The sequence below is a fragment of the Oryctolagus cuniculus genome, chromosome 14 (assembly GCF_051225735.1).
Source record: "Oryctolagus cuniculus isolate XC-2025 breed Fujian yellow rabbit chromosome 14, ASM5122573v1, whole genome shotgun sequence".
NCBI lineage: Eukaryota > Metazoa > Chordata > Mammalia > Lagomorpha > Leporidae > Oryctolagus > Oryctolagus cuniculus.
Genome location: NC_142880.1, coordinates 83,050,617 through 83,063,360, shown reverse-complemented (window position 1 = coordinate 83,063,360; position 12,744 = coordinate 83,050,617). Strand labels below are relative to the sequence as shown.

The 12,744-nt window shown below is 39.6% G+C and overlaps 1 protein-coding gene across 14 annotated transcripts in view; it reads right to left on the bottom strand.

The window, feature by feature from the left end:
- The window catches only part of IPO11 (importin 11), a 217,158-nt gene that overhangs the window by 171,873 nt on the left and 32,541 nt on the right, over nt 1-12,744 (bottom strand). For all 14 annotated transcript variants that reach the window (XR_016220816.1, XR_016220815.1, XM_051853725.3 and 11 more), the window contains 2 exons: nt 5,650-5,722; nt 4,428-4,631 (listed from right to left, as the gene is read on the bottom strand). Coding sequence is in view for 12 of the 14 variants with exons in the window: in XM_051853725.3 (XP_051709685.1) it covers nt 4,428-4,631; nt 5,650-5,722 (277 nt within the window). In the remaining 2 variants the exon portion in view is untranslated. The remainder of the gene's footprint in view (nt 1-4,427; nt 4,632-5,649; nt 5,723-12,744) is intronic.

Below are 12,744 nucleotides of genomic sequence, written 5' to 3'. Positions count from 1 at the left end.
ACTTCGGTCTGGCCCAGCACTGGCTGTTGGGCAATAATCAGTGGATGCCTGTGTGTTTGTCTGTCTCTCCCTCAGTCTGTCTTGTTTTTCTCTCATTGCCTCTATAATAATAAAAAATAGAAAAATAACAATTTTTTAAAATCCCAAAGCTGCTCAATACAAAGAAACGCCCTTCACTAGAAGACAGATCCTCTCATAATAATTGTTAACCTATATATATCATAATAAGTGGAATATATTGCTTTCAAAAGATCTTTCATTCTTTTTAAGCTTAATTACTTCACTTACTATAACAAAACTCCTTTGTGGGTTACACATGATTATGAGATATTAGTTACTACTTATAATTTCATTAGAATTACTGTTTGTATTTAAAATGTCTTTGCTTTCAGAGCCTTTAGATTTTGATTTTAACTGAAGTTAGTGTAAATTTTCTAATACTCAGATTTATATGAAAAAGCATACTGTTTTAAAGAAAATAAATTCCATTTTGTGTCAAATCAAGCTCATTTTGTTACTGCATAACAACTTTCTCTGAATTGCTGATTTTGTAATTTATCATCCATAAAAAGAACTTATTTTACTACGGAGGGGAAAAGAATATAAAATTGTTGGGACACACTGAGCAGCAGAAACCAGTTGTAAGTATACCCTGCACTACTTTGCCATAGCAACAGCTCCACCATGAGCTTACATTAGTATGTGGAAGAAGAGCATCCGGGCATTTAAATAAACATATTATTAAAAGGAAGATGTTCTACACCTCAGATTGCCAAAATAACAGGAGCAGCTTTAAATTGTAAAATTGCTCTTCACAATGTCTTCCTACAGCTGCCTTCCATTAAAATACACTTCTTTCCCTCAGTTCACGCTTAGTCCCTACCACAGTCCATGTTTTCAGGTTCAGTTACTCCATTCCAAAATGACAAATGCTAAACTCAATTCTTTTCCAGGTATTGTTAGCTTTGTATAATCTCTGACAAACATTTTATGTATTTAACAACACTCATATACTTTTCTAGACTAGTTAAGAGAACTACAGGGAGCCAGCGCTGTGGCGCAGCAGGTTAACTCCCTGGCCTGAAGCGCCAGCATCCTATCTGGGCGCCGGTTCTAGTCCCGGCTGCTCCTCTTCCGATCCAGCTCTCCGCTGTGGCCTGGGATAGCAGTAGAAGATGGCCCTAGTCCTTGGGCCCCTGCACCCATGTGAGAGACCCAGAAGAAGCTCCTGGCTCCTGGCTTCAGATCAGCGCAGCACCGGCCGTGCGGCCAACTGGGGAGTGAACGATCAGATGGAAGACTTCTCTCTCTCTGCCTCTTCTCTATCTGTGTACAATTCTGACTTTCAAATAAATAAATAAATCTTTAATCTAAAAAAAAAAGAGAGAGAGAGAGAGCTACAGCATTAAAGCTACAGTGAAGGAGTGGGCATTTGGCCTAGTGGTTAAAATGCCCACATTCCCTTCAGGGTACCTGGGGGCATGGTTCTCAGTTCTATCTCCTAACTCCAGCTTCATGCTAATGTAGACCCTGTGAGGCAGCAATGATGACTCAAGTGGTTGTGTTCCTGCCACCCACCTGGGCGATAAGGATTGTTTTCCTGGCTTGTGGCTCCTGGTTCCAGCCTGGCCCAGCCACAGCCATCACATGCATTTCAGGAATGAACCAGTGGGGAAACAGCACTCACTCACTCTCTTTCTCTTTCTCTGTCTCTGTCTCTGTCTCTGTCTCTCTCTCTCCCTGTTTTGCTCTGTCTCTGCTTCTCAAATAAACAAACAAGCTACAGTGTAGTGGATCTAAGAAAGCGTCATCGACAATCGTAATTCAGCACAACGTGATAAATACCACACTTAAAGTAAATACAAAATGCTAGGTAAACCTATCTTTCATTCTACGTGGAGAACAAGCCTTAGACCACAAGAAAACCAAGTAAAAAATAAGCTTACACAAGCTTCCAGAAAAGGTCTCTTAACTAAATACAATATAATACGTAGCCAGTGCCTAGACTACATATAAATTATGCCTGAAAACCAAATTAACATATTAGGAAGTATGCCTTGAAAACACAAAAATAAGAATTCAGGACTCTACTGATGGTAAGCCTTTAAGAGAGAGAAACTATAACCCAGAATCTTCTAGACATTTCACTTTGAGAATCTCTCCAATATAAAATTAAAAGTCACAGAGGTGGAAATATTTGAAGTCAAAATAAAAAGAAAATTAAAAAGAAATTCATAGAAAGATTTGAGATCAACTGCTTTTCATTAGTCATTTCTTTACTTTTGTCAAGCAAAAGTAACAAGAATGTGGAAAGCAACCTTATGAACATCAGAAAGAACTTCTCTTATACTCAACATCCTCAGATGAACATACAACTGGCTACTGAAACCCACTGGGTTGAAAAATAAAAGGATATAATGTGACTATGACTGTGACTTACGTTTTGAGTAAGAACCAGCGGGGAAGCTTATTAAAAGTATGGCTCAGTAACTTCTCAATCTGTACTTGAGAGGTTTAAAAACTAATATTCCAAACATGTCCAATAGCTCAAGATTATACACTGCTCTTCCCTCCCTCCTCTCCCCTATTCCATTCTCAAGGAAGAACCACTTGTGATACCATGCATTCAGTACAGAACAATCCAGGTTAGGTTAAGCCTCTGCCTACGGTGCCAGCATCCCATATGGGCACCTATTGGAGTCTCAGCTGCTCCACTTTCAATCCAACTACCTGCTGGTAGCCTGGGAAAGCAGTTGGAAACGGCTCCAGTTCTTGAGTCCCTGAACCCTTTTAGGAGACCTGGAGGAGGCTCCTGGGTCCTGGCTTCAGATCACCCCAGCTCCGACCATTGCAGTCATCTGGGGAGTGAAGAGCAGATGGAAGATTCTTTGTCTCCCTTTCTTTCTCTCTGTAACTCTGCCTCTCAAATGATAAATAAATCTTAAAAAATAAATAAAGTACATTACTGTCAAAAACAAAATCCTAGGGACAAAAAAAAGTTGGGCAGTTCTCTGTGGAAAACTCCCAGGGAAAAGCACACTCATTGGACAAAAGCATGAAAAACAAACAGTGCATTTCAGGGATGAAAAGAAAGAAAAATCTTTCTATAAAACACTATGCTGGGGGATGGCGCCATGGCACCGGCATCCCATATGGGCGCCTGTTCTAGTCCTGGTTGCTCCTCTTCTAGTCCAGCTCTCTGCTGTGGCCTGCGAAAGCAGTAGAGGATGGCCCAGGTTCTTGGGCTCCTGCACCCCCAACAAGACCCAGAGGAGGCTCCTGGCTCCTGCCTTCAGATTGGCACAGTTCTGGCAGTTGTGGCCATTTGGGGAGTGAACCAATGGAAGGAAGACCTTTCTCTCTGTCTCTCTCTTTCAAATAAATAAATAAATTTTTTTAAAAAAAGGTATGCTATCCTCCTTTCTAGCAGGCATGCTTGGTTGGAAATGGAACTAAAATAATTTCTGGACTATAATAGTTTCTGTGACCACATAATAAGATATAATTACATAACTTTACTTCCTCTAGAAAAGGAAAGCAAGAACACTGTTACAGATACTTCTCTGGTACCACATGGTACAGCACAAAACATTAGGATGAACAACACAAAAACCGCTATTTTGAAAGGTCACAAACAGTCAAATACAAAAGCACCAAACAACTGGAGAAAAGGAAGTCTTTTAAACAAATTGTGCTAAAACACCTAGTAAAGGGCTACCACATTCCAATAGTACATCTGCCTTACTTCCAGCAATTACCCACAAATGTCAATTCTATTTCCTAAATTTTAACTCTGTGCCCACCTAACTGTCCCCTTTAACACTGCTTAATAGATTGTCCACCTCATCAGAATTACTTCAATAGCTTCAAATCGCTCTCTTCGCCTTCAGACTATCCCATATCAACCTACTCTCCTATCAGCAACTAAGTGATCTTTTCACTCACAGTACTGCAGAGCTTAAATTTAGGAAGAATTCAAAACATTTCAATAAAATATTAACAGATTAATAAATATTAATAAATATTAACAGCCTTCCCTTTATACAAGCACCACAATTTTCACAATCAACCTTGCCTATGTCAAGTCACGTACATTGAGGCCAGCGTTGTGGCACAGTGGGTAAACCCTCAGCACACAATGCTAGCATCCTGTATGTGTACTAGTCCCGGCTGTTCCACTTCCAATCCAGCTCCCTGCTAACGCCCTGGGAAGCAGTGGAAGTTGGGCCAAGTGTTTGGGCCCCTGATAATCACGTGGGAAACCAAGATGAAGTTTCTAGCTCCTGGCTTCAGCCTAGCACAACCCCAGCTGCTGCAGCCATCTGGGGAGTGAACCAGCAGATGCAAGACATCTCTCTCTCTCTCCCTCTCCCTCTCTCTGCCTTTCAAATAAGTAAATAAATCTTTTTTTAAAAAAAATCACTTACATCATAAAACAGTTTTCTGTCAGCAGCCAGTCGTTTAGACGCCAGTGTCTTGGTAACATGATAGAAGGTGAGTAACGCTCTGTGCTGTCGGAGATCATCTTGGACTTTCACAGACTCGATAAGAGTGGGAATCAGTTCAGGCCACTGTCTAGGACAATCTAATCTAGCAACTTTTGCAATCAGCACTGCAATCTGGGTGGCAATCTAGAGGGGAAAAAATCAATCATCAGAAATAAACATAGGAAATGAAGGTAACAGAGAAAGAATGCTTTCATATTTAAGAACTGCATTAAATATAGTCAAAATTGTTAAACATGCCAATTTCTACTAAAATAATAATGTCACAAAATTGAAGAAGCAAATAAGGAAATTTCAACATCATCTTTTAAGAACACTGAGGCCAGGGCTGGTGTTTCAGCGTAGCAGGTAAGGCAGCTGCCTGCAGTTCCGGCATCCCTTACGGGCACCAGTTCAAGTCCAGGCTGCTCCACTTCCAATGCAGCTCTCTGCTGTGGCCTGGGAAAGCAGTAGAAGATGGCCCAAGTCCAGCGGCACTGTGGCGCAGCAAGTTAACACCTGGCCTAAAGCACCAGCATCCCATATGCACACCAGTTCGACGCCTGGCTGCTCCACTTCCAATCCAGCTCTCTGCTATGGCCTGGGAAAGCAGTGGAAGATGGCCCAAGTCCTTGGGTCCCTGCACCCACGTGGGAGACCTGGAAGAAGCTCCTGGCTCCTGGCTCTGGATTGGCACAGTTCTGGCCATTGTGGCCAATTGGGGAGTGAACCATCAGATGGAAGACCTTTCTTTCTCTCTCTCTCTCTCTCTCTCTGCCTCTCCTCTCTCTAACTCTTTCAAATAAATAAATAAATCTTAAAAAAAAAAAAGAACTCAAAAATATACAGGCAATATAAATCATTAAAATTGATTTCTATGCAGTAAGAATACAAATTCATAAAAAGATTTGCTTTCAAATGTTGGCTCAAAAACTATGAAAGCTAAAAAGTATAAAAGTATACTTTATAATGACTTCTGAGTTTTAAATCACACATAGTGAAATCTAACCAAAATTCTTAATGGCTACAATTAGATTCAAAATAAAAAGACCAACAGAGAAATGTATATAAACATCACAAATAAAAAGAACTAAAACTTCTTCTTTTGGAAGAAGTAAAAGCTAAAAAAAAAAAAAGAAAAATCAGCATTCATGTTCTCACTCACCTGGTTTATTGGTTCATTGAAGTTGGTGATTAGCCCTGCACGCAATGTCGATTTCTCTTCCTCAGAGAGCGCACTATAAAAAGAAAAATTTATTATGCAAGAGAATGCCACCTAATAATGAATCCAAGTAAGCACTACTGTGAATTTTAACAATAAAAAGTCTTTTAATCATGCGTCCCTGGCTGGTTTTGGTAAATACACAGAACTACTTCCATTTCCTCTATATTGGCTCACTGAGTAAGTAATTCCTTCACAAAACAATAGGAAGCACAACACAAGAAATAATAAGAAGATAAATTCAAGTTAATTAATATAATATCTTGATGTACATTTTTACTGATGTCAAAAGCTATCTAGAAAAAAATCAATTGGTTAAAAAAATAAATCTATGTGAGTAAATATTGTCCTTCCATTGAATTCTTTTATGAAATCTGAGGTGATTTTATGTCAAGAGGGATTACAGAACATTTAGAACCTATATGAAGACATATAGGACCGGCATTATGGAGTAGCAGGTAAGGACACTGCCTGCAATGCCAGCACCCCATCTGGGCACTGGTTCAATACCTGCTGCTCCACTTTCCATCCAACTCCCTGCTAATGTGCCTGAGAAAGCAACTAAGAATGGCTCAAGTGCTTGGGCCCCAGCAGCCACATGGGAGACCTAGAAGAAGCTCCTGGCTTCCAACCGGCCCAGCTCCAGCAGCTGGGGCCATCTGGGGAGTGAATCAGTGAATGGAAGATATCTCTGTGCATGTCTGTGTGTCTGTGTGTCTCCCTCTTTCTCTCTGTAAACTCTACCTGTCAAATAAATAAATAGGGTAGGAGGGACGGTATGGGGGGGGGGAAGCCATTGTAACCCATGAGTCGTACTTTGGAAATTTATATTCATTAAATAAAAGATAAAAATAAATAAATAAATAAATAAATCTTTTAAAACACTGAAGACATATTAGAAATCAACTAAAAATAAATAAATAAATAAATAAATAAACCAAAAAGTGTCTCCACAAATGCCAAAAAATAAATGCAGCAATTCAAGAAACAGGAATAAGGAAGTCAACATGATGCCCCCAAAAGGACATAACACTTTAATGCTAGAATGTGAAGATGAAGAGATTAAAGAAATGCCAGAAACAGAATTCAAAAATTTGATCATAGGATTACTTAGAAATAAGCAAATTCATGAACTAATGAAATCGTACATGACATAAAAGAAGATGTCTCCCATGAAATTGAGACCTTAAAGATAAATTGAAATGAAGTCTTGGAAATGAAGAATTCAACAGAACAAATAAAAAATGCAGTGGAAAGACTTAACAACAGAATTGGTGAAGCAAAAGAAAGAACATCCCAGTTAGAATACAAACTGCTGGCCAGCACCGCAGCTCACGAGACTAATCCTCCACCTGCGGTGCCGGTACCCCAGGTTCTAGTCCCAGTTGGGGCACCTGATTCTGTCCCAGTTGCTCCTCTTCCAGTCCAGCTCTCTGTTGTGGCCCAAAAAGGCAGTGGAGGATGGCCCAAGTGCTTGGGCCCTGCACCCATATGGGAGACCAGGAAGAAGCACCTGGCTCCTGGCTTCGGATCAGCACAGTGCACCAGCCGTAGCGGCCACTTGGGGGGGGGTGAACCAACGGAAGGAAGACCTTTCTCTCTATCTCTCTCACTGTCTAACTCTGCCTGCCAAAAAAAAAAAAAAAAAAGAATACAAACTGCTGGAAATTTATAGTCAAACCAGAAAAAAAAATTAGAAATTTCTAAAAATTACTAAAAAACCGTATTGGGAGATTTATGGGACACACTCCAACGACCCGGCATATGGGTCTTAGGAGTTCCTGTAGTCATGGAGAGAAAATGGATTAGAAGGCCTTTTTAGTGAAATTCTTACAGAAAACTTCCCTAATTTGGAGAAAGAAAGAGACATCCAAATACAGGAAGCACACAGAACTCCTAATAGACATGACCACGAAATATCTTCACCACAACAATTTGTAGTCAAACACTCCATAGTAAAACATAAAGAAAAGATTCTAAAATGTGCACAAGACAAACACCAGATTACACTGAGGATCTCCAATAAAAGTCACAGCAGAATTCTCATCAGAAACCCTACAAGTTAGGAGAAAATGGCGAGATATAGTTCAAGTCTTAAGAGAAAAGAACTGTCAACTCAGAATACTATACCTGTAAAATGCTCACTTATGAACGAAGGTGAAATAAAGACCTTCCATGACAAACAGAAATTGAGAATTTGTTACCACCCATTCAGCCTTGCAGAAGATGCTTAAGGATTTGCTGCACACAGAAACACAGTCATTGCTACAAAGAAGGTAAAAGAAGGAAATCTCCCAGTAAAAGTACAAAGGAAATCCAAAAGTAAAAAATAGGAATATTTATGGAAAAACGGCAGGGCCAAGTCCTTAACTTATCAAGTCACTTTGAATGTAAATGGCATCAACTCTCCAGTTAAAAGGCACAGACTGGCTGAATGGATTAAAAAACAAAACCCATCTATTTGCAGCCAACAAGAAACACATCTCAACAACAAAGAAGCACACAGACTTAAAGTGAAAAGATGAAAAAAGACATTCCATGCCAAAGAACCAAAAAAGAGCTGGTGTAGCCAGACAAAATAGACTTTAATACAAAAACTATTAAAAGAGACACAGAGGGCACTTTTAAGGTATCAATTCAACAGGAAGATATATCTGTTATAAACATATATGCACCCAATTACAGGGCACCTGGGTAATTAAGAAATGTTAAGAGATCTAAAGGGAGACATAGAGTCAAAAACAATAGTAACCGAAGATTTAAATACCCCACTTTCAGCAATGGACAGATAGACCAGACAGAAAATCAGAGTTAATTGACACTACAGAGCAAAAAAAATTGAAATCATACATGCATCTTATCAGACAACGATGCAAGAAGCTGGAAATTAACTACTTAGGAATCTCTAGAACACATGCAAACACATGGAGATAAAACAACATGCTCCTTAATGAACAGTGGGTCATTGAAAAAATCAAAAGAGAAATAAAAAAATTTCTGGAAACAAATGAAGATGACAATACAACATATCAAAACTTAAGAGATACAGTAAAAGCAGTGTTAAGAGGAAAGTTTATAGGAATTGGTGACTATATCAAGAAATTGGAAAAGTACCAAATAAATGAGCTATCAATGCATTTCAAGGAACTAGAAAAATAACAGCAAACCAAACTCAAAACTAGTAGGAGAAAATAAATAATCAAGAAATCAACAAAATTAAAACAACAAAAACAATACAAAATGTCAGCAAAATGAAGAACTGGTGTTTTGAAAAATAAACAAAATTGACACACTTTTGGCCCAACTAACCAAAAAAAGGGAGAGAGAAGAACAAAATCAATAAAATTAGACATGAAAAAGACAATGTAACAAAAGACACCACGGAAATAAAAAGAATCATCAGAAATTACTGCAAAGAGCTGTATGCTAAAAAACTGGGAAACCTAGAAGAAATGGATAGATTTCTAGACACATACAACCTACGTAAATTGAGCCATGAAGACACAGAAAACCTAAACAGATCAATTACCAAGACAGAAATTCAATCAGTAATAAAGACCCTCCCAACAAAGAAAAGCTCAGGACCAGATGGCTTCACTAAAGAATTCTACGGAACATTTACAGAAGACATTTATAAACATTTAACTCCCATTCTTCTCAAGTTATTCAAAACAACTGAAAGGGAGGGAATCTTCCCAAATTCTTTATATGAAGCCAGCACCACCTTAATTCCTAAAACTGAAAAAGATGCAACTGAGAAAGGGAACTACAGAACATAGATGCAAAAATCCTCAACAAAATTCTGGACAATCAAATCCAACAACGTATCAGAAAAATCATCCACATAGATCAAGTGGGATTTATCCCTGGTATGCAGGGATGGTTCAAAATTCCCAAGCCAATCAGTGTGATAAATCACATTAACAAACTGAGCAAAAACCATATGATTATCTCAATAGATGCAGAGAAAGCATTTAATAAAATACAACACCTTTTCATGATGAAAACTCTAAGCAAATTGAGTATAAAAGGAACATTCCTCACCACAATCAAGGTAATTGATGACAGTCCCACAGCCAGCATCCTATTGAATGGGGAAAAGCTGGAAGCATTCCCTCTGAGATCCAGACCCAGACAAGGATGGCCACACTCACCACAGCTATTCAATATAGTCCTGGATGTTTTAACTGGAGCCATTAGGCAAAAAAAAAGAAATCAAAGGGATTCAAACTAGCAAAGAGGAAGTCAAACTATCCCTATTTGCAGAAGACATGATTCTATGCATAGGAGATCCAAAAGACTCCACCAAGAGGCTATTGGAACTCAAAGAGTTTGGTAAAGTAGCAGGATACAAAATCAACACACAAAAATCAACAGCCTTTGTACACACAGACAATGCCATGGCTGAGAAAGAACTTCTAAGATCAATCCACTCAAAGAACAGGTCTTCAAAGAAGGAGGTACCTTTCTCTGAAGGGAAGAGAGAACCTCCACTTTGACTATGACCTTGTCTAAACAAGATAAGAGTCGGAGAACTCAGAGGGCTTCCATAGCCTTGGGAACTCATGACTGGTGCATAGGGACATCACTGATGCCATAAACAGGAGTGTCAATTTGTAAAGTCAACAACAGGAGTCACTGTGCACTTACTCCTCATGTAGGATCTCTGTCCTTAATGTGCTGTGCATTGAGATTTAATGCTATAACAAGTACTCAAACAGTATATTTCACTTTATGTTTCTATAGGGGTGCAAACTGTTGAAATCTTTACTTAATGTATACTAAACTGATCTTCTGTAAAAAAAAAAAAAAAGAAAAAAGAAATTATTAATTCCCAACTTGACTCTCACTGGGATTAAACATGACAATAGGTCTGATCTGATTTCATCATCATTTAAAAGATCATCTATTATTTTTCACTTTATGTTTCTGTGTGGGAGCAAACTGTTGAAATCTTTACTTAATGTATGCTAAACTGATCTTCTGTATATAAAGAGAATCAAAAATGAATCCTCATGTGAATGGTAGGGGAGAGGGAGTGGGAAAGGGGAGGGTTGCAGGTGGGAGGGACGTTATGGGGGGAAGCCATTGTAATCCATAAGCTGTACTTTGGAAATTTATATTCATTAAATAAAAGTTAAAAAAAAAAAAAAAGATGAATCTACTCACAATAGCTACAAAAAAATCAAATACCTTTGAATACATTTAACCAAGGACCTCTACAATGAGAATTACAAAACATTAAAGAAATAGAAGATACATGGGGCCAATCATTTGCAACAAAATAGATAAACCTGGAAAACATCATACTTAGTGAAATAAGCCAGTCCCAAAGGGACAAATACCATATGCTCTCCCTGATCTGCAAGAATGAAAAGAGCACCTAAAATGAAATTTGTAGAAGTGAAATTGACACTTTGAGAAGCAGCGACTCGATCAGCCCTTGTCTTGACTGTCGAGCAACAGTTTTGTTGAACTCTTTACTTAACAGAGAGTTAATTATATGTAAAAAAAAAAAAAAGTGAATTGAAAATAGATCTCAGTATAAAATAAGAGTGGGAATAAGAGAGGGAGGAGGAAGTTTGTAACTGTAAAGCTGTATAGTTCTGCATACATTTTTCCTACAGACTTACTTCTAAGGGTACAGTTTAAAAACTTGCTAAAGGACCCCAAATCCCATTAACTTGGGTGGTAAAATGCCATCTTAAGTGTTAAAATGATCATATTAAGTGTTAAAGTGATTATATAGATAGGATTAAGTGTTAAATGGATCATATAAATAAGATCAAGTCTCTGGTAATACTAATAAATAGAATTAAAAAAGAGAGAATGTTCCAAGATGGGAAGCAGTCCACACAGCCAACTCATAGAATGACAATCACTTTAAACAGCACTCTGGCCAGTGCCGTGGCTCACTTGGCTAATTCTCCGCCTGCGGCGCTGGCACCATGGGTGCTAGTCCCAGTCCGGGCGCCAGATTCTGTCCCGGTTGCTCTTCTTCCAGGCCAGCTCTCTGCTGTGGCCCAGAAAGGTAGTGCAGGAAGGCCCAAGTGCTTGGGCCCTGCAACCGCATGGGAGACCAGAAGGAAGCACCTGGCTCCTGGCTTCGGATCAACAAGGCGCGCTGACCGTGGCGGCCATTTTGGGGGTGAACCAATGGAAAAAGGAAGACCTTTCTCTCTGTCTCTCTCTCTAACTCAGCCTGTCAAAAAAAAAAAAAAAAAAATAGCACTCTGACCTCAGAATCAGCCCTTAAAGGCATTCTGGTCAGCTGGCACCATGGCTCACTAGGCTAATCCTCTGCCTGCGGCAGCAGTACCCTGGATTCTGTCCCGGTTGCTCCACTTCCAGTCCAGCTCTCTGCTGTGGCCCAGAAAGGCAGTGGAGGATGGCCCAAGTTCTTGGGCCCTGCACTTGCATGGGAGACCAGAAGGAAGCACCTGGCTCCTGGCTTTGGATCGGCAGAACACACTGTCCATAGCGGCCATTTGGGGGGTGAACCAACGGAAGGAAGACCTTTCTCTCTGTCTCTCTCTGTCTAATTCTGCCTGTCAAAAAAAAAAAAAAAAAAAAAAAGGTATTCTGGTCTAGCTGAAAAGCAATTCAAACATTGCAGGCATGGAAAGCCAAGACATTGTAAAAAAAAAATTTCCTTCATGAAGGATCTCTGTTAGTGAGACCCCAGTGGAATGAAGTGGCCATCAAAGAAGGACATACTTGGGGCTAGTGTCATGGTGTAGCAGATTAAACCGCTGCCTGCAGTGCTGGCATCCCATATGGATGGTGGTTCAAGACTCGCTGCTCTATCTCTGCTCCAGCTCTCTGGTATGGCCTGAAAAAGCAGTAGAAGATGGCCCAAGTCCTTGCACCCACGTGGGAGACCCAGAAGAAGTTCCTTGCTCCTGGCTTCAGATTGGCCCAGCTCCAGCCATTGTGGCCAATTGTGTAATAAAACAACAGATGGAAGACCTCTCTCTCTCTCTGCCTCTCCTTCTCTCTCTTTGTAACTCTGACTTTCAAATAAAGAAAAAAAGAAAT